General features: G+C 44.7%; 1 protein-coding gene across 2 annotated transcripts in view; it reads left to right on the top strand.

The window, feature by feature from the left end:
* The window catches only part of b4galnt4 (beta-1,4-N-acetyl-galactosaminyltransferase 4), a 603,648-nt gene that overhangs the window by 338,396 nt on the left and 238,868 nt on the right, over positions 1-26,384 (top strand). For both annotated transcript variants that reach the window (XM_033039185.1, XM_033039186.1), the window contains exons 4-5: positions 8,925-9,020; positions 10,589-10,679. In XM_033039185.1, the coding sequence (XP_032895076.1) occupies positions 8,925-9,020; positions 10,589-10,679 (187 nt within the window). The remainder of the gene's footprint in view (positions 1-8,924; positions 9,021-10,588; positions 10,680-26,384) is intronic.

The following is a 26,384-nucleotide window of genomic DNA, read 5'->3' as shown; positions in this document are numbered from 1 at the left end:
TGAAAAAACTCAATTAAGGGAATAAAAACGTATGGGAGCATAGGCTCAATAATTTGCAGCAATGTACACGTACAGAAAACACTTAAAAGGGCAGCCAAGCACCATTCATTGCACATTGAGGTTTATGTTCCATTGCAAAAGCAATAATGTCTTTAATTGTGTTATTATGCAAAGAGAACACTGAGTGCCTTCAACTAGAATAATTTGTTCAGTAATAAAAATAGATAAAATTGGAAACACTCAACTGGTCAGACAGCATCTGTGGAAATAGAAACAGAATTAAAATTTCGGGTCGAAAACCCTTTGACCATCTGATTCTGACGAAGGGACTTTTTGATCAAATGTACACTGTTTCTCTTCTCACGGATGCTGATGTACTTACTGAGTGCTTCCAACATTTTCTGTTTTTGTTTCAGAAACTCCGGTAAAAGCAGTTTTCTTATTTTCAATAAGTTCAATAAGTTGGACGGCACAGTGGCGCTGCATTAGAGTTGCTGCCTTACTGCGCCAGAGACCAGGATTAGATCCTGAGTACATGTGCCGTTTTCACATTCTCCCGTGGGTTTTCCCCGGGTGCCCAAGCTTCTTCCCACATTCTAAACATTTGCACGTTTGTAGCTTAATTGGCTTCTGTAAATTGTCCCTAATGTGCAGGATAGAACAAGTGTAGGGGCAACCAGTGGTCAGCATGGACTCTGGGCCAAAGGGCCTGTTTTCCATGCTGTATCTCCAAAACTAAAACTGAAACTAAAATTCAGTAATTCGAGGGAAATATTTAAACGATCAGACTGGCATATTCTGAACATAATTCTGAAAATACTACTTGTAAATCAAGAACTGCGTTGGAAAGCACTGTGTGCATCATCAGCTACTTTGTTGAACGTACCTTAGAATAATAATTGCTTAGAGATAGGGTAATCTGTGTTAGGAATAGGACACACTAGGTAAAACAATCGCCTATTTCCTTCGCTCCATAGATGCTGCTGCACCCGCTGAGTTTCCCCAGCAATTTTGTGTACCCTAGGTAAAACAATGCCTGGATTGGTTCTGTGGTTCTGAATAAATCCATCCATGAGCCATGAGTAGTGTGATGCGAAATATAGATAATTTCATTCATAGTGGATTAATTGTGATAAGGTTGATTTTCATGCTCAAAAACACTTCAATGTGCTGTGCGTGTGTGTGTGCGTGTGTGTGTTTGTGCGTCTGTGTGTATGCAGAGCTAATGAGTTGGCAATATACCAGCGGGATTATTTCATTTCCTTTGTAAGTAAATATGAAGTTCAAATGCTGATTTCAGTAATGGTGACCAGGCGGCAGCTAGATTAGCATAAAAGCAGTGGTTGTCTGATGCCCTTTAGGTGAAGAAGCCTATTGTCATGTGATAGGTGGACACTCTTACTTACTCCATCATTTTGTGTCTATCTTAATAGTTGGCTCTGCATAAATAACTTCACAACTTGCACAAATGTACCACTTCAAAATATCTGGCATGCAGGTTGAAAGCAGATGTATTCATTGTGGGTTCATGGTTCATGTAAAGAGAACTGCACTCATTTGGCTTCTTGCTTTAATGAGGCTGCGTTTCAGCATAAGAGCTGAGGCACTCTTTGTTGGAGCTTCAGCAGTAATTATCCCAATGTGCATTATTCTACCAAACCTCCACTTCTTCTGCTGGCTATCAATTATTGGATACATGGTCTAGACCTTCCATTTGCCTCCTCACCCATTCTCATGAATTAATTAACCAGCACTCTACCCAGCGATGAACTGAATGCTTTCTAACATTTATCCATTTAGTTTAGACTAGAGATACAGCGCAGAAACAGGCCCTTTGGTCTACCGGGTCTGTGCCGACAAGTGATCCCCTCATATTAATACCCTAGGGACAATTGGTACAATTTTACATTACCAAGCCAATTAAACTACAAACCTGTACATCTTTAGAGTGTGGGAGAAAACCAAAGGTCTCGGAGAAAACCTATGCAGGTCACGGGGAGAACATACAAACTCCATACAGATAGCACCCTTAGTCGGGATCGAACCCGGGTCTCCGGCGCTGCAATCGCTGTAAGGCAGCAACTCTACCGCTGCGCCACCATGCCGCCCTCAAGAGTGAGTCAATAGACATATATACTGAGTACAGAGCAATGAAATACTGACATTGCAGTTTAATAGATCCGCAAACACAATAAGAAACAAATAACATATAATCATCAAAATGCAATAAATTAATAACAATAATACTGTGCAGGAAGAGGTACTGGAAAATGAATATATAGAGTTAGGCAAAGGGTTAAGAACCGGACCTCCAGGGTAGTGATCTCCGGATTACTCCCAGAACCACGTGTTACTGAGGGGGGGGACAGGAAGATAGGACAGATGAATGTGGGGCTGAGGAGTTGGTGCAGGAGGCAGGGATTCAGATATTTGAATCATTGGGATCTCTTCTGGGGCAGAGGTGACCTATACAAGTGCACTGGGTTACATCGGAACTGAAGAGGGACAAATATCATGGAAGGAAGGTTTGCTGGTGCTACTTGGGTGGGTTTAAACTAGATGGGCCGGGATCAGGGTATCCAATGCAGGGCTGAGACCAGTGAGCGGCTGGAAGCCAGTGATGAAAGGATGTTCAGTGGACAGGACAAGCAGGAGCAGAGCAGGGTGCGAGGTAGGACTGTTGGACTGAATTGCATTTATTTTAATGTGAGAGGCCTGACGGGTAAGGTGGATGAACTCAGGGAGTGGCTCGGTATATGCGAATGGGATGTTGCACCCATAGTGGAAACCTGGCTAAGAGAAGGATAGGACTGGTGGTTTAAGGTCCCAGTGTACAGGTGCTACAGGAGAGTTAGAGGTAGGGGTAAAGGAGGAGGGGGTGTGCTTTATAGATTAAGGAGAATGTTATGGCTGTAGTCTGAGATTGTATTACAGATGGTTCATCCAGTGAGGCTATATGGGTGGAACTGAGAAATTAAAAAAGGGAGGTGGGATGCTTTAAAAAAAGGGATGTTTGACTTGCTGGGAGTATACAAATAATCAATTAGATGCACAAATATATTGGAAGATTAAAAGGAGTTGTCCTATTAGGGGAATTTTAACCTTCCCAATAGAGACGGGGACTGCCATAGTGCCAAATGTTCAGAAGGGGTAGAATTTGTCAAATGCATTCAGAAAGGTTTCCTCAGGCAATATGTGGAGGGCTCTACAAGAGCGAGGATAAAGCTTGATGTAGTCAAAGAAAATTGGAAAGATCAATTGACTTGAAGTGTCTGTGGACGGTCCTATTGGGACCAGAAATGGACCACGAGTTAAAATTATAAACTGGGGCAAGGCCAACTTTGATGGTATTTAACGGAAACTTGTTCAAGTTAATTGAAGTAAGTTGCTTGTGGACAAAGAAACGTCCGGAAAGTGGGATGCTTTTAAAAGTGTGATGACAACAGTTCAGGACAAGCGTGTTCCTGTTAGCACAAAGGGCAAGACAGGTAGGAGTAAGGAAGCCTGGATGAGAAGAGAAATAGAGGGTCTGGTCAGGAAAAAGGAGGCATGGGACAGATATAGGCAACAGGGATCAAGTGTATCTCTAGAGGAGATGCAGGAACTGACAAATAGGGGCCAGAGATAGCTCTGGCAGGTAATAGTACAGAAAATCCCTAGATGCTTTACAAAATAGGCACAAGTGCATTGCATTTTATAAAATGATAAATGTGATATCAATGCATTTCCCATGAATTATATAAAATGTTAAACATGCATAATAATCAATATACTCAATCAGTAGCTGGAATTGCTTACAGTCTGCTCACAGCCCTCTTGCAAATAATTTGCTCCACTAGTAACACTAAACGCAATGTGTTCTTGACAAAAACTGATATGAGTGTCATAGCATTGAGATTTTATGTACATTGAGAGAAAGAGGGTAACTAGAGAGAGCAGAGGGCCCCTCAAAAAACAAAACCGTCATCTCTGTGGAGCCACAGGGGATGGATAAGGTCTTCAATGTGTATAGGGCCTGTCCCACCTGGGCGTTTATGCAACATAATTTACGCAACATCATTTGCTCGTCACGACGCGGCATCGTGGCGCGCGCATGACGTGCATTATGCGTGCATGTCTCGTGGTGCGGGGTGGTGGCGTAGGCAGTGACGAGCGGTAGCGCGCGGTGCCCCAGGATTTTGGGATTCACAAAATCTTCGCGCGCCACCTGCATGACGTGCAAATGGCGCCCGTTGGACAGGCCCTTATTTCTCTAGAGGTGCTGTCTGTGTGGAGTTTGTATGTTCTCCCTATAATCACGTGGGTTTTCTCTGTGTGCTCCGGTTTCCTCTCACATTCCAAAGACGTGTAGGTTTGTACTGTAGGTGAGTTGGCTTATGTGAATTGCCCCTAGTGTGGAGGATGCGAAAGTGGGATAACATAGAGCTAGTATACGGCTGATTGATAGTCAACGTGGACTCGGCGAGCCAAAGGGCCTCTTTCCGTGCTGTATCTCTAAACAAAACGGGCCAGAGATTATCACTCTTATCATGTTACCACACTCAGTTTACAGAAAGGAAGAAAAAAGAATGTCTCTGAAGTATTAGGGATATTCCTTTCTGTTAATAGTGCAGGTTGCTAGAAAGTTGTTCCCAGCTGGTGGTGCTAAAAGAGCAATACGGTTGTGTCAGCATGTTATGCATTGCTTGTGAAAATCACTGCCAGGGAAGAAGCTGACTTTGCTGGATGGTGCATTTAGAACAATCAACCAGGGATGAGTTTCTAGGAAAGATGGTTTTGCTGAGTAAATGAATACCCTGGAACAACAAGTACTTGTCATTATTTAATTCCCTTTCTTTTACATGTAAGCTTAAGTAAAATGTAATTAACAATCCCCTTTACGGACAATAAAAGCAATGAATCTGAATTTGCAATTCCTAAGATACTCAAACAGTTTTAGGAAGACAACACAGAGTATCCAGCTTTAATGAAAGGTTTATTGTTAGATATGTCAATGCCATGACATTCATATCAGTTTTTGTCAAGAACACACTGCGATTAGCGTTACGAGTGTGGCAAATTATTTGCAAGGGGGCTATGAGCAGACTGCAAGCAATTCCAAGTATATTGATTATTGTACATGTTTAACATTTTATTTAATTCATGGGAAATGCATTGCTATCAAATTTACCATTTTATAAAATGCAACCCACTTTCTGCCGATAATTTTGTAAAGAATCTAAGTGAAAGAGCCATGAAATCAAACAGTCAAAGCAAATTAAAAAGTTTCACCAATGGAATTAACATCCATACGCTAAAGGGTGTTCCAGATGTCCGATCAATAAATACAATTACCTTTCATGTTCAGTTATTTGTGTTGTCTGCAAAACAGATTATAAACACACTGAACGTCCTTGTGAATGCGAGTGATTACTGCTGGATATATGAAGCCACAAAGCAGACTATTGATAAACTAGTTTAGGGGAAAACATGGGTGTTTAGTTTCATCTGTAAAAGTCCGATATTCCACCATCTGACTATTTGGAAATCCAGCATCTGGCTATCCCGATAATGTTTGTCGTACTCCCCTTCAACTCAACTCAGTACCTGTTCCGTGTGGGAAGGAACTGCAGATGCTGGTTTAAGCCGAAGATAGACACAAAAAGCTGGAGTAACTCTGCGGGACAGGCAACATCTCTGGAGATGTTTTGAGTTGAGACCCTTCTTCAGTCTGTTCCTACCAGTTTTTAGCATGAGATTGTTAGATCCGTTTCATAGGATTGTGTCTTCCAACTTCCCGGTGCCATACCAGTGATCTTTCTGGAAGGTTGACATCTAGCATTCCTGAAGGTAATGACCACGAAGGATATTTTCCACATTCATATTATTCAATAGAAAAGGTGACAAATTGCAGGCGATTTTGGTGGCACCCTGATGTTTTTATGGCCATATAAGAAAGTACATTACTTTTACACTGCTTCAGACAAATCAAACATTTATTTTGAGTCTGCTGACCTTTGAAGACCATCTATATAATTTATTGCCCTTATTGCCTCAAGCCAAATGCACTTTAGAAATTGTTGGCTGAAGTGTCTCGCTACAGTATTCCTGTGTCTGTGCTGGCTGAGGCAGGGCCTGGCTCAGACATTTGAAGGAAGGAACTGCAGATGCTGGTTTACACCAAAGATAGATACAAAATGCTGGAGTAACACAGCGGGACAGGCACCATGTTTCGAGTCGAGATGTCCGAAGTCTGAAGAAGGGTCTTGACCCGAAATGTCACCCATTCCTTCTAGCCAGAGATGCTGCCGGTCCCACTGAGTTACTCCGGCATTTTATATCTATCATGGCTAGGACTTTTCCATTGTTGATCCTATTGTAGAAATGGCAAGTCTGTGTCCTGTGGTTTGGAAGGCTCCATTTTAGAACATAGAACATTACAGCACAGGAACAGGCCCTTGGGCCCATGATGTTAAGTTTAGTTTAGAGATACAGTGCGGAAACAGGCCCCTCGGCCTGCCATGTCCGCGGCGACCAGAGATCCCTGTACATCAGCGCTATCCTATACACGAGGGACAATTTACAATTCTTACTGAAGCCTAATTAACCTACAAAGTCTTTGGAGTGTGGGAGGAAACCGGAGCACCCGAGGAAAACCCACGCAGTCATGGGGGGAACATACAAATTCTGTGCAGACAGCACCAGTAGTCAGTATCGAACCCGGGTCTCTGGAGCTGCAAGGCAACAACTCTACCACTGCACCACTGTGCCACCTCAATGTTTGTGCCGAACATGATTAAATTAATCTCTTCAGCCTGCATGTGACCCATATCCTTCTATTTCCTTTCCTTGGCCTCTTTCTCGCATGTGTTGTTGATGTTTAATCCTTTCCTGCCTTTTAAGCAGTTCTTATGAACAGCAATTATTGGCCCCTTTTGCTCCATCTGAAGGAGAAGAGGGCAAAGTATGTCCTGCCCTTGCCTTCTGAATACCACAAAGCTTCTTCCCAACCCACATTAATTTCTCCAGGAATGGTCAGCCTGCCTTTGCTGTGTGCAGTGGACACAACCTCTTCTTGATGTTCTTGGTGTTTTTCACGTGCACTGAATTGACTAAACACTAGTCATTCGCTCCCCAAATCCCCAGTTTTTGCACCGGAGAAAATGCAGAAAAACTTGACCAGAATGCTGCCTGGACTAGAGGTTATCTGCTCCCGGGAGAGGTCGGATAGACTTAGATTGTTTTCTCTGGAACGTCAGAGGTTGAGGGGAGACTTGATAAAATTACGAGAGGCATAGTCAGAACCTTTTTCCCAAGGTGGAAATGTCCTACACTAGAGGGTCCAACTATAGGTGAGAGAGATAAAGTTTCATGGTGATGTGTGGGGCAAGTTTTTTACAAAGAGAGGAGTGGGGGCATGGACATATTGCCAAGGGTGGTGATGGAGGCAGATGCGATAGTGGTGTTTAAGAGGCTTTTAGATAGGCACATGGAAGTGAAGGGAATAGAGGGACGTGGATCATATACAGGCAGATGAGATCAGTTTAACATGGCATCATGTTCAGCACAAACATTATGGGCTGAAGGGCCCTTTTCCTGTGCTGTACTCTTCTATGTTATATGCGCTGATAGGCTTCCCAGAACAAGATAATGTTCTGCCCTTCTCTCTGTGGCTGGTCATTAACTTTATTATAAAATTCTTTCTCAGTCAGATTGGAAACAAATACACTGGCTGCTGGTTGAAATGTTCTTCTAGCTCCAGTACGTTTTTAGGCAGCTATGCAGGAAAGTGTGTCTGCCTTGTTATACTTCATTTGTAGTTGCCTGACATCCATTTTCCTTGTTGTCCTTCCCAGTGCTCAATCATCCATGGAATCATGGTCACAGCATAGAAACAGGCCCTTTGGCCCAACCTGTCCATGGCGACCATCTACGCCTGTCCCATTTGTCTGTGTTCGGCCCATATCCCTCTAAACCTTTCCTATCCATGTTCCTCTCCTAATATCTGTTAAATGTTGTTTTAGTACCTGCCTCATCTACCTCCTCTGGCAGTTCATTCTATGTACCCACACCCTCAAATTCAATCTGCTTTCTCTGTGGAGATGGAGTAGAAAAGCAAATCCGCTTGAGGCATTTTGTAAAATGCTATTTTCAGTGATGCTCTGAGTTCTAAAATAGATTTACTTCTTAGTCTTTCCTGTAGTGGGAATGCAGTCAATACTAGGTCAACACATTATCACTCATTTCTTTATAACTAATACACTATTGTTCAACTGGATTGAATTTGATTAGATCTACCATGCTGGTACTCAATCCTATGTCTAAAGGGCCTGTCCCACTTGGCCGTCATTTGCGCCTCATTTACGCGTCATATGTAAAATCGGTCAACGTGCGAAACGCACGACGTCACTCGCAAATCACGCGTCATCATGCCGTCTGGTGCGGGTGACGTCATCAGAATACCCTGCGGCACGTGGCGACGCATGGTTACGCACGGTTACATAACCATGCGTCACCACGCGATACACGTGAGACGTCGGGACGCAGTGTGCGACGGCAATGCGTCAGCGTGCGTACCCAATGCGTCAGCATGCGTACGTGAAACGTCGTACAGGTCGAAATCCTGGAGCGCCGCGTGATACCGCGCGCAACTCCACACTCCTCCACGCCTCTCCATGCGCCCGTCCCGCGCTACCCACATGCTACCCGTACGTCATAACGCGTCAACCTATTTTACATATGACACGTAAATGAGGCGCAAATGACGGCCAAGTGGGACAGGCCCTTAACTGCACTAATTATGGAGTGAAAGTCGACATGGTCTTTGTGCTTAGGGTCTCTGACTGATTCTGATTCTGTGCTTATAATAAGATTGTGTCCATGTTACATGTGCTTTTGATCATCAGGATATTGTGACAAACCGTTGCTTTCTTTCCATTTTCCAGTACAGAGGCAAAGTAAATCTTCATGTTTTCGAGGATTGGTGTGGCTCTTCAGTTTATCAGCTTCGGAAGAACATTCATTTTCCACTGTATCCTCATGTAAGTATGTTGCTGATATAGACCTTTGCATCCGTTTAACCCTTCTCTGGGGTTAGTGTAAGAAGTTAAAATGGTAAAGGAAATCCACAAAGAAACTGCAGATGCTGGAAATCTGAACAAAAACACAGAAAATGTTGGAAAAACGTATCAAGTCAGGCAGCATCTGTGGAAAGAACCTCGGGTCTCACAGCACCAGAGACCTAGGTTCGATCCTGACCTTGGGTTCTGTCTATGTGGAGTTTGCATGATTAGACTGTGACCACATGGGTTTCTTCCAGTTGCGTCAGTTTCCAAAGACGAGTGGGTTGCTAAGATAGACACAAAATGCTGGAGTAACTCAGCGGGACAGGCAGCATCTCCTGAGGGAAGGAATGGGTGATGTTTCGGGTCGAGACCCTTCTTCACATTTTCACACTAGGGTTTCCAGGTTAATTGGCTTCAGTAAATTGTCCATGGTGTGTAGGGAATGGTTGAGGAAATGGGATAACATAGAACTATTGAAAAATACAGCATGGAAACAGGTCCTTCGACCGACTGAGTCCACTCCAGTCATCGATCACCTGTTCAAACTAATACAATGTTACCCCACTTTTGCATCCACTCTCTGTACTCTACTTTAGACTTTGGAGATACAGTGGGGAAACAGGTCCTTCGGCTACCGCACTCACCCTGTACACTAACCTACACACACTAGGGACAATATTACAATTTTTACAACTTACCAAAGCCAATTAACCTACAAACTTGTATGTCTTTGGAGCGTGGGAGGAAACCAGTGCACCTGTCAAGCACCACACTTTAATGGAAGTGCACCGAAAGGGGTCGGAGAAGAACATAAACAATGAATTAGGAGGCCTGAAAGGAACAGTAGGATTCTTGGCAGGTTAAAGGGAATCCAAAGCTTGTTATACATGTATCAAGAGCAGGAAGGAAGCTAGGGAAGGGGTAGGTTCACTGAATATTAAAATTGGCAATTTATGTGTGAGCCTTAGCCCTGAATGTACTACAGGTTGGTATTCTGCAAGGGGAAGTACATGGATCACTGCCATCGGGAAGGGATATGTCGATATTCAGGGGCATGTCAGTATTAAGAAGGAGGAGGTGTTCGGTACCTGAGGTATATAAAGAACTATCCCAAAATGCTGAGGGGAGGAGAGGGGGAGGTTGCTGGAGCCTTTATGGAGGTCTTTATCCTCTTTAGCCATGGGCGAAGTGCCGGAAGATTGGCAAACAATCAATGTTATTCCCTTGTTTAAGAAGTCTGGATTTAGAGGGATATGGGCCAAACGCAGGCAGGTGTTACTAGTGTAGATGGAACATGTTGGTCAGTGTGGGCAAGCTGGGCCAAAGGGCCTGTTTCCATGTTGTATGACTATGACATGATGCTGAGGGCCTGTTTCTACCCGGTGTGACTATGATTCTATGACATGGTAGTGGGCTGAAGGGCCTGTTCCTGTGCTGACCTGTCCTGTGTACTGGTATCAGCATTTGTCAAGTCTTGGTTGAAATATTGTTAGTCACTGTCTTAATGATCATTATATAAATAAAAAGTTTTTTTTTTGTTTCAGACACGTACCTCAGTGAATAAGATTGCTGTTTCTCCAAAGTGGAAGAACTATGGTCTTCGGATATTCGGTTACATCCACCCCTACAAAGATGGTAAGGATGAGTGAAATGGAAATACCAGATATTATTTAGTAGCTGCAACAATTATATTCTTCCAATCATCTTTGTTGGTGGCCATTAAGATCTATGATGAAAAATCTGGTAAAGGCAAAAGAATATTGAACAGAAACCACTGGTAGTGAAAAATCAAAAGTGTTTGTGTGTATTTGAAATGTGGGTATCACTAACAATTATACAAGACTCTTACCCAGTTTATCCAATTTCAGGTGGAGATTGCTTTATTAGAACTAGATATATCAGGCTGTGTACGTCGTATTTCCTTTGGCCTCACAGTTTAGTTTAGTTTAGTTTAGTATCAAACTCAATGCTAGCATTTATAGAAACATAGAAACATAGAAAAAAGGTGCAGGAGTGGGCCATTCGGCCCTCCGAGCCTGCACCGCCATTCAATATGATCATGGCTGATCATCCAACTCAGTATCCTGTACCTGCCTTCTCTCCATACCCCCTGATCCCTTTAGCCACAAGGGCCACATCTAACTCCCTCTTAAATATAGCCAATGAACTAGCCTCAACTACCTTCTGTGGCAGAAAATTCCAGAGATTCACCACTCTCTGTGTAAATTTTTTTTTTCTCATCTCGGTCCTAAAAGATTTCCCCCTTATCCTTAAACTGTGAACCCTTGTTCTGGACTTCCCCAACGTTGGGAACAATCTTCCTGCATCTAGCCTGTCCAACCCCTTAAGAATGTTGTAAGTTTCTATAATATCCCCCCTCAATCTTCTAAATTCTAGTGAGTACAAGCCGAGCCTATCCAGTCTTTCTTCATATGAAAGTCCTGACATCCCAGGAATCAGTCTGGTGAACCTTCTCTGAACTCCCTCTATGGCAAGAATATCTTTCCTCAGATTAGGAGACCAAAACTGTACGCAATACTCCAAGAGGGCTAGAATATAAAAACAGGGATGGAATGTTGAGGCTCTATAAGGCGCAAGTCAGGCCTCATTTGGAATATTGTGAGCAATTTTGGGCACCATATCTGAGGAAGGATGTGCTGGCGCTGGAGAGAGTCCAGAAGGTTTACAAGAATGATCCCAGGAATGATAAGGTGATGAGCGCTCGATGGCACTGGGCATGTACTCGCTGGAGTTCAGAAGAATGAGGGGGGACCTAATTGAAACATACAGAATAGTGAAAGGTTTGGATAGAGTGGATTTTGAGACGATGTTTCCACTTGTGGGAGAGTGTAGGACTGGAGGCCATAGCCTCAGAATTAAAGGATGTTATTTAAGGAAGGAGATGAGGAGAAATTTCTTTAGTCAAAGGGTGGTGAATCTGTGGAATCCTGTGGAGGCCAAGTCAGTGGATATTTTTAAGGCAGAGATAGATTCTTGATTAGTACAGGTGTCAGAGGTTATGGGGAGAAGGCAGGAGAATGGGGTTAGGAGGGAGAGATAAATCAGCCAATATTGAATGGTAGAGTGGACGAATGGCCTTATTCTATCCCTATTCCTTATGACCTTATGATTATTATTGTCACCTGTACCAAGATACAGTGAAAAGCTTTTGTTTGCGTGTTATCCAGTAAAAAAAAAAAGACTATGTATGAATACAATCGAGATGTCCCGCAGTGCAACGATACAGGATAAAAGGTACAATATTTAGTGCAAAGATATAACTGTGAAGTTCAATAAAGTCCGATTAAATAAATTTCAAAGCTCTCCAATGATGTAGATGGGAGGTCAGGACCTCACTCTAGGTGATGAGAGGACTGTTCAGTTGCCTGATAACAGTTGGGAAGAAACTATTCCTAAAGCTGGAGGTTTTCAAACTTCTGTATCTCCTGCCTGATGGGTGGGGGGAGAAGAGGGAATGATCGAGGTGAGACTGGTCCTTGATTATGCTGGCGGCCTTGCCAATGAATATTGGCTGCCATGCCTCCAGAATCAAACACTGTAGTATTGTACCTAAGCCTCCCTATCTCCAATAAGATGCTCTTTGATCGTTTTTGTAACCACCTATTTGTTTGAGGTTTACGTTACCTGCTCTAAATCACCACTGCTGACGCAGTATCATTCTCGTTTGACTATGCTGCCATGAAGCACACATTCTACTTTGTTAAAGGAGCTATAATAATGTAAACTGGTGTTGGTCCACCATTGAACTCAAGCTGAGAACTGAACTGTTTTTCTGCTGCCTGCAATTCAGTGACTGGAAGAGGAGATTAAAAAACCCTGCCAAACCGCACTTTTCCATTGCTTGTCCAATCATCATCTTCATTCACCTTAACTTTTGTCCTTCATCCTTCCTGCTTTCTATTCTATTCCCTCCTCCACACACACACACACGTTGTTCCTTACTCTCTGGTTGTGCATTTCAAAACCTATTGAAATCTCTTCATCTTTTCCCGACATGGAACTCCACCCTATGTGGCGAAAAGTAGGGATGAGCTAAAAGGCAGATGTCAGTGCATCCGACTATCTGCTCCCACCAAGACCAGGAAGAACTGCAGAAACCAATAATACACAAAGTCATGTCTTTGGGATGTGGTAGGAAACAGAATACTCGGGGTAAAACCCACATGGTCACAAAGAATGGGCAAATTCCATACAAACCCCAGGGGCAAGGATTGAACCTGAATCACTATGGTTTTGAAACAGCAGTACTACCACCTATGCCTCTCACCTGTGCACAGTAAAACATAGAACAGAATTCTGTGCCAAACATGAAGCAAGACCATCACATCAACCTGCACATAATCCATATTCCTCCATTTCCGGCATATCCATATACCGATACAAAAGTCTCTACCGTCTCTGCCTCCACCATCATCACCAGCACTAATTCCAGGCGTTCACCACCCTCTGTGTAAAATACTTGCAACGCACATCTCCTTTAAACTTTGTCCCTCACACCTTAAAGCTATAGTAGGCCCCCCTCGGTCATGACTGATCATGGGTGAAGCATCCTGGTCGGATGCAAGCCTGGGCGATGTCAAATGGAGGACAGGCTGTTGCCCATATAGCACGTCCCCCCTCTCCACATCGCTGATCGATCTAAAAGAACAGCAGGGGCGTTACAGTTAAAGCTATGCCCTCTTGTATTTGATTATTCCATCATGGGAAACATTCAATCAAAGGTTCTGACTGTCCACTTTATCTATGCCTCTCATAATTTTATATTTTAAATAGTATCAATAAAATCCATCCCTGTTCACCTATTCTTCTGTACCTAGATTTTTCTCCCTCATTTTATATCCAGTGATAATTTACTCCCAAGGAGTCAAAGAGTCATAGAGAGAGATACACTTTTGACACAGGCCCTGCAGCCACTGAGTCCATGTCAACCATTAACCACCAATTTGCACCAGGCACGGAAATCGCTGTCAAAACATGGGGGGGGGGCACAATATCTTGGCGGCCGCGCGCACACACACACACGCATGCGCGCACATGCGCATACACGCGAGGTTTCGGCCGTGGGCCCTATGGCCGGTAAAACATCGGCAACTGACCTGGTTGGTGACCGACTCCGAACTCCGGCAACAGCAACTTCGTCCGCCCCGAATCGTGGGGCTTCAATCGATCCGTTCGTGGAGGCTTCAACATCGGGAGCCTCGATCGCCTCGACACAGCAATTTGACCGCGGGGCGGTGGAAGATTCTAAGGTCGATTTTAAGCTGCGCCGGGCCGGGCGATGAAAAGCCCCGCGAACGGGCTGATTCAAGCTCCGCTCTATGATCTTTGCTCCACCAGGACGTCTCCCTCCTCCAATCATCGCGCTCTATCCTCAGTCCCACCTCCTTACTTCCGCCTCTGGCCGACACCACCCTCCTCCAATCATCGCGCTGAATCATCATGTCCCGCCCACCGCCTGCTGACCAATGTCTCTCTCGTCCAATCGGCGCCCTCGATCATCAGTCCCACCCCCACTGTCTCGCGGAAAGCGGAGATTTTTAATGGACTTTTTTTCACGGGGTTTTTAAATCCAGATTACAAAAAATGGGGGGGAATGTCCCCCACCTCTCAAAACAGGGGGGGGGGCATGTCCCCCCTATCCCCACCCCCCCCCACGGGATTTCCGCCCCTGATTTGGACCGGTCCTACAATAATCCAATATTTTTCTCCCCCTACTTTCATCGCTTATTCCACTGGGTGGCGCCGAGATGGCAGACTCGCCAACAGTCTGTCTGTTTATTGTCTTTTTCTTTTCTTTTTAGTGTGTTTTAAAGGTATGTGTTAATGTTCTCTGGCTTGTTTTATGTGTGGGGAGGGAGTGGGGGAGGGGGTCAGGGGAAACTTTTTCTCAATCTCTTACCTTGCCGGAGATGCGATTGTTTTCCGGATCGTATCTCTGGTCGCTCTGCAGCCGAACATCATGGAGCTGGAGGCCTTGCTCAGGTCTGACTTTGAGCCCCATCGCAGAAGCGTGGACTTATCATCAGAGCTGATCCCTTGCCTGGGATCGACACTCCAACCGCGGCCTGCGGATTTCACCATCGAGGAGCTCACAGTCTCGGGTAGAGACTGATGTCGGGAAGCTCCAAACGACGCAGAAGATTTCGACCAGGCCCGACCCGGGGTCGATCGCCCGGTGCGGGAAGCTGAGACCCTCCCGATGTAGGAGCTTGATCGCCCCGAAGCGAGGGCCCAAATGCCACCGTCTACGGGAGCCAAGATCGTCCCCTCAACGGAAGGCTCGGGGCCCCCGATCGCGGGAGAACAAAGAAGGGAAGAGATTGAACTTTTTTTCGCTTTCCATCACAGTGAGGAATGTGGAGGAGTCACTGTGGTGGATGCTCATGTTAAAATGTATTTTGTGTGTTCTGTTGCTTTTTATTGGTATGACTGTGGCAAAGCAAATTCCTCTTACATGTTGCAAAACATACTTGGCTACTAAAGTATGATTGTGATGATTATAATCAACTGCCTGCAGGTACTAGCTTTACCTACACCCTAGGGGCAATCTACAGTGGCCAATGCATCTACCAACCCGCACGTATTTGGGATGTGGGAGGAAACCAGAGCACCGGGAAAAAACCCAAGCAGTCACTGGGAGAACACGCAAACTCCACCCTGTGAGCACCTGAGTTCAGAAACAAACTCTAGGCGCTCGAGCTGTGAGACAGAGGGTCTACCAGCTGCGACCCAGAAGGAATGCTAATAAAAATATAATGTGCTGCATCATATCTTATTGAAACATAGATCTCAGGCCAGTTGCTAATGATCATTGTGTTAGTTTCCACGCAGGGCTGGACTATTTGTAACATTTACCAGTGGGCTATGAAAAATAATGCACTGAATAGCTCTGCATGATGGAACTAATGAGCCTGAAACTCATCACATCAGCATTACTTCAGGGTAAATTACTCAACCATTTAAATAATGTAACACCATTCCCACCCCTTTGTGGCATAAAACAAGATTTAATGTCTACGGTACCGTATAACTACTTTCATGCATCATCACTCATGACAGCGTCTTTAGAGCAAAGCTGCCTGGATGAAAGTAAACAGTACGCAAAAATAAAATACAAGCTGGCGAATGATAAATGTTTATTGATCAGCTTAACATTCTTCAAAACAACTCCACTGCTTTGAGAGGTTCTGGCCTGGAAGGTGACCTAGACTAAGTCAAGAGTGAGTCGGAATCAGACGTTGATAGAACATAGAACACAGAACAATGCAGCACAGGAACAGGCCTTTCAGCCCACAATGTCCGTGCCGAACATGATGCCAAGTTAAACTAATCTACTTTGCCTGCATCTACTTCTTGTCCCTTAATAAGTGAGTTCGGTATTCCGTCTGCACACACCCAGAACATGCGTGGAGGAGCAGCGCTAAATCCAGCTCAACTCTGCCTGTCTCGCCGGGTTAACCTACAGCCCTGCCGGAGCCGTGGAGTTAGCGCTGCTTCTTCGCGCTGACTGTAAGCCTGGGCCATCGTTCCCGTAAGTCCAGTCAGGGCTGTAGGTTAACCCAGCGAGACAAGCAGAGTTGAGCTGGATTTAGCGCTGCTTCTCAGCGCTGGCTGTGTGCCGGGGGCACCGCTCCCGTCTGACTCCCGACGTCTCTGGCCGCCCCCGGACGGGGATGGTCCAGTGGTGTTTCGGTGGTGTGGTGCCGGAGTCCCGGGTTCGGTCCTGGCTGCAGATGAGGTGCAGGTCTGTGTGCATGCCAAGGCCCTGCTGCCGAGACTTTTTATCGCTTGTGACCTTTGACAAATCCCATGATTCCTTGCGTTTTTCGGAATACCGAACTCGCTTATTCCCTGCATATCATTTGTTCATTTAAACGTCACTTAAATGCCACTATCGCATCTGTCTCCACCACCCATGGCAGCACCTTCCAGGCATCTACCACACTATTCATACCATATGTTACTGGTAAAGGGAGAACGAATTGTACTAATAAAATTGAACTGGTCAGTCCATTACTTGCTACACAGTTATATTCTGACTGACCTTCACTTCATTTTAACTGTGCTTCACTCATTTACCTTGATAATTCCACCTGACACAATTCCATTGAGTTTGGTTGTGAAAGCTTGTCCCAGCCTGACAGACAGAGTGTGATTTTACACTTTCACTGGTCTGATTTAATTTATTAATTGGATAGATTGTAATATAGCTACTCAAGGAGAAATATTCTCCACATTTCATTTTCAAATCTTTTCAATCAAAGATTATATCATTATTAATTGGGATCCCAAAGGTGTGTCCACAACACTAGTTGGAGAGCTTTTACAATTGACAATATTTCATGACGAGATTTTATTTTAAGATACAGCTTGGAAACAAGCACCTTACCCCACCGAGTCCAGGCCGACCATCGATCACCCCGTTCACACTCGTTCTAAGTTATCCCACTTTTGCATCCATTCTCTGCACACTTGGGGCAATTTACAGAGACCAATTGACCTACAAACCCGCACGTCTTTGGGATAAGGGAGGAAACTGGATTACCCGTATGAAATCCATGCCGTCACAGGGAAGAACGTGCAAACGCCACACAGACAGCACCCGAGTCTCTGGCGCTGTGAGGCAGCAGAATCTAACCTGGGTCTCTGGCACTATGAGGCAGCAGCTCCACCAGCTGCACCACTGTGCCCCCCTGCATTCATCTGCAATCATCTAGTCTGTATAAACCCATCCACAGTGAGAGAAGTGAGCATTGAAGTCTTCTCCAGCTTGTGTTTCAATGGTGTTTTCTGTCGATGACATTGGCGACTCACTTAAATACTGAGTACCAATGAAATCTTCTTCCTCTGTTGCTGCCAGCATCAGTAATTCAGTAACTTTAATATCTGTTTTTTAACAAATGCAAATGAAAATTGTAACCCGCCTGATCATCTAATGCACATCCTTGTGTATGCATCAATCACTCCTTCACATGCACATATCTATAATCCCCTGGCCAGTTTCGAGCTGATTGATTGTCATGTAATGCAGCAGCAGTGTTGCCTAGGATGAAGAACTGCAGCTGCCAGGAATCATCGCATGCACACCCACACTTCTAATCCTGCAGAAAATCCCTCGGGGCTCAGCAGATTTAAGCTCAGCAGCTTAGGTCAGGAGCACATCCCAAAATTAGTTTTTAGTTTTTTAGTTTCAGAGATACAGCGTAGAAAGAGGCCGTTCAGCCCACCGGGTTCACGCCGACCAATGATCACCTGTACACTAGTTCTATCCCACACACTCAGGGACCATTTACAGAAGCCAATTCACCTACAAACCTGCACTTCTTTGGAATGTGGGAAGAAACCGGAGCACCCGGAGAAAACTCACGCAGCCACAGGGACAAGTTAGTAGGCCCCCCTCGGTCATGACTGACCATGGGTGATGCATCCTAGTTTGCAGGTGATGTGTGGTTGGATGCAAGCCTGGGCGATGTCATATGGAGGACAGGCTGTTGCCGATGCAGCACGTCCCCCCTCTCCACGTCGCTGATCGATCCAAAGGAACAGCGGGGCCGTTACAGTGTGGCACCAGCGCCGTCGCAGGAGCTGCCAGAGCGAGGTTGTAGACAACGACGAACTGCCTCAGGGGCTCCGGATTTTCTTCAGGTTTACTCCTGGAGCCTTTTCCAAGACTGGATATGGCCACAAGGCAGTGGAGGTTTCAAATCAGAGTTTTCCCTCTCCTAGATGAATTGCCTTCCCAGGCTGACAAGTCCCATCTGCCCGAGAGGGAGAACATACAAACCATATAAATAGCACCCAAGGTCTGGACCGAACCCGGGTCTCTGATGCTGTAAAGCAGCAACTCTACTGCTGCGCCACAGTGCTGCCTAGTTGCAGGTATTTCAGACATTAAAAGACCAACTTTAAGTCCATTTTATATCAGTTTCTATTGGTGAGACGTGTGTGAACTTTTTCATATATATGCTCTAAATTCTGGTGCAGACGTTATTCAGAATTTTTATTTCGTTTTCTTGGCCCAGGAGGTGGGACCTGTTCTGAACTAAGAAGTCATCTAAAGCCTGATTTAAATTGTAAAGCCAAGGTTATTTGCATCATGAGAGCTGGTTTCTAATCCCCCCTGGGTGACGGGGCAGTACTAAAAATTATAAAGTCTCCGCGAGGTTATAATAATACTGGCGTAAATTAACTAGAAAATTGAGAGAGAAGTGAAAAGAAACTGGCCCTCTGGCACACGATGTTCATGCCAACTATCAAATGCACATTTACACCAATCCTATACTGATCCCATTTTATTTCCTCACATTGCCATCGACTCTCCCTGGATTCCAACACACACTAGAGACAATGTACAGTGGGCAATCAGCCAATGTATATTTATTATTTGTGCTTACACCACCTTTTCATCTGCAAAAATAGCATTGGATACTATTGGTGAACAGCCCTATCTAGGGTGTAAAAAGGCACAACATACCAGATCAAAGTGAGGCTACAGATTTTTGGCTGTTGAGTAGAGCAACTACTCGTGGATAAAAACTGTTTTTATGACTAGCTGTGGCAGTTTTGACAGTCCAGAGTTGCCTTCCAGAGGGAAGTGATTCAAAGAGTTTTTGGCCAGGGTGAGAGGGGCCAGAGATGATCTTGCCCGCTCGCTTCCTGGCCCTTGCAGAGTACAGTTCATCAATGGAGGGAAGGTTGCAGCCAATAATCTTCTCTGCTGATCAGGCGATTCGCTGCAGCCTCCAGGTGTCGTGCTTGGTGGCTGAGCCAAACCAGACCATGATGGAGAAGGTGAGAACAGAGTCTACGATGGCCGTGTAAAATTGGACGATCATTGCCTGTGTTTTTTAAACCTTGCCTTGCATAGTGCTATTGCAACTATTGCGCACGAGAATTAGTAAGCGTTTATTGAGGCATAATTTGGAAAGTGATTGTGGATAATTTTGACTAAAACCTACGGTGACTTAACACTCATGTTATCCCAAGCTCTCTGATCCCTACTGAAATATCCCAACTTCTCCTCTGTTTAAGAAAGAACTGCAGATGCTGGAATAATCGAAGGGAGGCAAAAATGTGGGAGAAACTCAGCAGGTGAGGCAGCATCTATGGAGAGCAGGAATAGGCGACGTTTCAGGTGGAGACCCTTCTTCAGACCCTTCTCCATAGATGCTGCCTCACCCGGTGAGTTTCTCCAGCATTTTTGTCTACCAACTTCTCCTCTGATCTCTCACCTGCTTCCTTCCATCTCTACCATACTTACTCTGATTCACTTGGCTGTCTTCATCAATATTTCAATAACGTGTGAACAAGCCCTTCGGCCCACCGAGTCCATGCTGACCATAGATCATCCATTCACACTAGTTCTATGTTATGCCACTTTCTCATCCACTCCCTACACACTATGGGACAATTTACAGAGGCCGACTAACCTGCAAACCTACATGTCTTTGGGATATGGAAGAAAACTGAAGCCTCTGTGGAAAAACCCATGCTGTCACCGGGAGAATGTGCAAACTCCACACTTACAGCAACCAAGGTGAAGATCAAACCCGCGTCTCTGACATGTGAGGCATAAAACTTAGCATTAAATTTGTTGGAATGAACTGCAGATGCTGATTCACAATGAAGATACACACAAAATGATGGAGTAACTCAGCAGGACAGAGAAGGTTTGGGTGACGTTTCAGGTCGAGATCCTTCTTCGGACTGAATAACTGGCTGACCAGAGAAAAGGGAGAGGGGGGAAAGTTTTCTAAATGCTAATGATTTGGTTGGTTTAGAGACCCCTTCACATGCAAAGCATAACAAAATCATTACAGGCATAAAAATAATCACAGGAACTGCTGGAAATGCAGTGGAGATTAGTGGAGAGAGAACAAGCATTAATTTTTCAGGTCAGTGACTTTTCATTACAACTGGGAAAGGATAGAGAAAAACAATTTTAAGGTGCTGAAAAATGTGAGCAAGGAGCACAGCCTGTAATAAGGTGCCAGGCAGAAAGATTAAATGAGAAAGACAGATAATGATGCAAGGCCAAAGCAGGTGGGAATGGTTCGAGAAACAGAAGATGCCTACAGGAGGTGTAAATGGGAATCGCAGAACCATTATCTGAAATTGCTGAATTCAGTGTTGAGTCTGGAAGACTGTAATTGCCTAATCAAAAGATAAGGTTCTATTCCTGGAGCATACATTGAGCTTAGCTGGAACAGTGGAGGAGGCTGATGATGGAGACGTCAGGGTGAATGGAAGATTAAAGTAACAAGTGACAAGCTAAAGTGGCAAGTACAGGGTCACATTTACCAAATGAATGGAAGTGTTCTGCAAAGCACTCGACCATTCTGCATTTGTCTCTCCAATGCAGAGGGAACGACATTGTGAACAGTAAACACAAAACACTGAAGTGAAAGAAATAGAAGTGAATTGTTGTTTTACCTTCTTCTTCTTGCGTACGGTGTGCACAGCCTAAAGTTATAGGTCGACTTTTCTATTTGATCTATTTGTTTGTGCACATCGGGTTGATTGCATTAGTCGAAACAGGGTGGGTCACGTGAAGGTTGCAATCTCCCACCCCGTTGTTTCACCTGAGGAGAATGTATTAGAGCCCTGGACAGTGTGAAGGAAGAAGTGGAAAATACAGCAGTTGCATCTCCTGCCATAGGAAGTGAAAACGATGTTGACATATACCCAAGAAGATGCAGGAACTGCAGAAGCTGGAATCTCGAGCAAAACACATAAAGGTCATAAGGTCATAAGTGATAGGAGCAGAATTAGGCCATTCAGCCCATCAAGACTACTCCACCATTCAATCATGGCTGATCTATCTCCCTCCTAACCCCATCCTCCTTGCTTTCTCCCCATAACCCCTGGCACCCGTACTAATCAAGAATCTATCTATCTCTGCCTTAAAAATATTAATTGATATGGCCTCCACAGCCTTCTGTGGCAAAGAATTCCACAGATTCACCACCCTCTGGTGCTGGAGTAACTCAGTGGATTCAGGAAGCATAACTGGAGAACATGGATACGCGATGCTTCTGGTAAATCTGTGGAAGGGCTCCAACCTGAAGTACCACCTATCCATGTTCTCCTGAGATGCTGCTTGACCTGCTGAATTACCCCAACATTTGTAGTTTTTGCTTGACATAGATCAACCTGTGAGAAGATGTCAATGTGGAAGCTGTTGCTTCAGGAAGCAGAAAGGTCAGGACAGGGGAAGATGTGTACAGTGGTGGCAAAAGTTGTTGAATCACCCTTTGGATGTGAAGGCCGATGAGGTCCAAAGTGAGGCAATGATAATCCTTACCTGGTTGTGAGCGGGAGGAAATGGGATGAGAGGATTAGTGTAGGAAAATGAACAGGTTTGAGATCCTTGTAAATTATAATAGATTGTAATGCTAAGTTGAGAAAAAAAGGGAAACATGTCAGGAGGGCTGGTGTACAAATGCGGAATAGTGGTGTTGCTGCCTAAACCTACCTGACCTTCCAGTTGCTAAACATTTTAACTCCCCCTTACATTCCCATACTGACCTTTCTGTCCTGGGCCTCATCCACTGTCAGAGTGAGGCCCAGCACAAATTCGAGGAACAGCACCTCATATTTCACTAGGGCAGTTTACACCCCAGCAGTATGAATCAGTAGGAAGAAGTGTTTCGGCCCGAAACGTCGCCTATTTCCTTCGCTCCATAGATGCTGCTGCACCCGCTGAGTTTCCCCAGCAATTTTGTGTACCTTCGATATTCCAGCATCTGCAGTTCCCTTTTGAACAGTATGAATATTGACTTCTCTAACATCAAGTAACCCTTGCTTTCTTTCTCTCTCCATCTCTCCCCCTCTCAGTTCTCCAACCAGTCTGACTGTCCCCGATTACATTTTATCTCTGTTTGCTTTGTTGTCACCTTTTCCCAGCTAACAACGATCTATTCTACATTTTCCTTAATTCGCAACCCCTTTGATGTCTAATTTTGACACCTTACGTATCTCTGTGTCTCCCTCTCCCCTGACTCTCAGTCTGAATAGAGGTCTCAACACGAAATGTCACCCATTCCTTCTATCCAGAGATGCTGCCTGTCCGGCTAAGTTACTCCAGCATTTTGTGTCTATCTTTGCTGCCTTACAACTCTGAGCATCCAGGTTTGATACTGACCTTGGGGGCTATCACTAAGAGTTTGTACATTCTTCTTGTGACTGTGTAAGTTTTCTCTGGGTGCTAATGTTTCCTCACAAATCCAATAGTCTTGTTGTTAGGTTAACTGTGGGTTAAAAAGCCAACTGTAGATTGCTCTTTTGGGCAGGCAGGTGGAAGACAAATGAAAACAAAGAGGTTGTGGGCAGAACACAAAATTATAATGTTTAACTTTTTAGAGGTACCAGTGCGCTGTACCATTGCGTACTGTCACAAATAAAAGCACAGTTTGTATTAGATGGCAGTCCAAAGTGATGAAGTCACAACATCTCTCATATCATCTTATAGACCTTTCCATTAATTACTGTTCATTGTTTTCTGCATCAGGCCACATTTATTCTATACTTTTTCTTTCGGATATTTCGTAAGGCAGAGAGATAGATTCTTGATTAGTATTGGTGTCAGGGGTTATGGGGAGAAGGCAGGAGAATGGGGTTGAGAGGGAAAGATAGATCAGCCATGACTGAATGGTGGAGTAGACAATGGGTGATATGGCCTATTTCCGCTCCTAGAACCTCTGAATTTATGAACATATTAAAGTCTCATGACTCTCATAAGTATCAAACTAGCTGTGCTGCTTCATAATGCAATGTGTGCAATCAAATCCAGAATGTGCTATAGGGGTGGAAATTCAGATTCCCAATCTTGCTGCCTCTCCATGCAGCATCAGCCTGAGATGCACACTAATTCCATGGGTTGCTCAATGCCCACATCACTCACACAAACAACATTGCATTTAAACCTTACCAGAGGGAAGTCCCTACAAAGACCAAGTACATCGGATGATCACAATCAAACACTGGCTTTCTGACTTCGTAAGTTCATAAATGATAGGAGCTGAACTAAGCCATTCGGCCCATCAAGCCTACTCCACCATTCAATCATGGCTGATCTATCTTTCCCTCCTAACCCTTGGATTCAGGACTTGGCCTCCACAGACTTCTGTGGCAATGAATTCCACCCTCTGACTAAAGAAATTCTTCCTCATCTCCTTTCTAAAGGCAGTGAGCACAGGGATCCACACATTAGTTTTCAGATTTCAGGTTTATCCTTTCCTCAGCCATGCCACATCCTTTCATTGCCCTTCATTTGATGTTGAATAATGGCTATACAGAGGCAATGAGTTGTACTTAGGATAAAATACCCTGGTAATGCAATGAAGTGGCTCCATACTTACAGTAACTGTATAGAAATAGTGTGGGTTTTATTTTTTTTCTTAAATATCAGGTATTTTGGTTTAATTTCTTGGCTTTAATTAGTTCTCCTTCCCTCAACCCTGTTGGATGTTATCAGATGGTGTAAGTGTGAAGCTGCCCTTTAATTGAGGGAAATGCATTGCAATCTTCTTTTCCCAGAGTTGATGCTTGTGGGTAATTTGAAAGAGATGCTCACATATGTGGACATTCATAAAACCTATGGGTATCTCACACCATATTATGGCTGATGGAACATCAGAAGGCGTAACTGGAAAGGAATATTAATTAAAATCCCGGATGGTTTGAGTTAATTTCTGATTATTCATCATGCCACAAGTGGTTGCATTGTGTGATTTCAAAACCTTTACTAACACTCAGTACGTTCCATACACCTAATAATTTTACACTGTGTAATGAAGTCTGAGCTGTGCAAAACATTCATAATTGGTTTAAAATTGATTATAATATTCCATAATTAAAATAATGTTTAACCAAAATATTTTTTCTTGTTAAATGGAGACAATGGCTGTGCATATCACAGCATATCTGGAGCTTCTGCTATAAATGCTCCTGATGCTTTGACTTCCCCACCAGAGTCTAAGGTGCAGTTATGACCAGCTTCATTTCACTGAGAGAAATATTCTCCCAGTGATCACATCTTAAGCAATCAGCCATTCGGCCCATCAGGTCCGTGCTTACTCCCAGAGAACAATCTCATTAGTCCATTCTCCCTTTTCTTATTTCCCTGTAGAGTCATCAAATCATACAATGTGGAAACAGGCCCTTCGGCCCAACTTGCCTACATCCACCAACATGTCCCATCTACACTAGTCCCATCTGCCTGCATTTTGCCTCTAAATTTGTCCAATCCATGTACCTGTCTAAATGTTTCTTAAACGTTGCAATAGTCCCTGCCACAACTACCTCCTCCAGCAGCTCGTTCCCTACATGCACCACCCTTTGTGGGAAATAGTTACCCATCTGGTTCCTATTAAATCTCTCCCCCCTCACCTTAAACCTATGCCCTCTGGCTCTCGATTCCCCTACTCTGTGCATCTACCCAATCTATTCCTCTCTATTTTGTACATCTTTATAAGTTCTGTACTGCACAACTGTCTTGCACATGGACATCAACTACACTATTGATTATTTTCCCTATTAACTGATATCAAGGGATAATAGCCAACTATTCACTTAGCACGTCTTTGGGGTGTGAGACGAAACAAAAATACTTAAAAGAAATGCATGTGGTCACAGAGATAGCTTACAAACTCCACATGGACACCTCAAGCTACATTTATTTGTCACATGTGCCAGTTGGCACAGTGAAATGTGATCACCATACAGCCATACAATACAAATAAACACAATAGAGTTTAACATAAAACATCTCCACACAGCAGAATCAAAGTTTCCCACTGTGAGGGAAGGCACCAAAGTCAGTCATCTTCCTCTAATGTCCCTGATGTTCACCCGTGTACGGGGTCTCCGGAGCCCACCGCAATCGCCGCTACGGGCAGCCCGCCGCTCAGGCCCGCTCACCGGGATGTTGGAACTCCAACGTCGGAACGGGAGGCCAACCTCAGTGGCTTGGACCTCCAAAATGGCCGCCGCTTCCAAAACGGCCGCCACTTCCCACCGGAGTCCGTGGCTCCCGACGTTCCCAGGCCACGCCGGGCGGAGATTCACGCTGGCAGCCCTCGTCAAAGGGTCCCAGGAACTCCACGATGTCGGTCAGCGCCGCCCCCGCTGGGAGCTCCGCGAGCCACAGTTCCGTGATGTCGATGCTGCAGGCCCAATGCTCCGGAACTTCAAACGGCAATCCAGGTAGGTATCGCCCGCTCCGCGGTGAATCCAGCGTGGCGCCGCCGCTGCTGAAGCTCTGGTCCGTTCCCCGGTCTCTGGTGGGAAAGGCAGCTCCGGTCCAGTGGTAGGCCGCGA

The sequence above is a fragment of the Amblyraja radiata genome, chromosome 20, assembly GCF_010909765.2.
Source record: "Amblyraja radiata isolate CabotCenter1 chromosome 20, sAmbRad1.1.pri, whole genome shotgun sequence".
NCBI classification, from domain to species: domain Eukaryota; kingdom Metazoa; phylum Chordata; class Chondrichthyes; order Rajiformes; family Rajidae; genus Amblyraja; species Amblyraja radiata.
The sequence above is the reverse complement of the archived record's forward strand: the minus strand, read 5'-3'. Positions and strand labels throughout refer to the sequence as shown.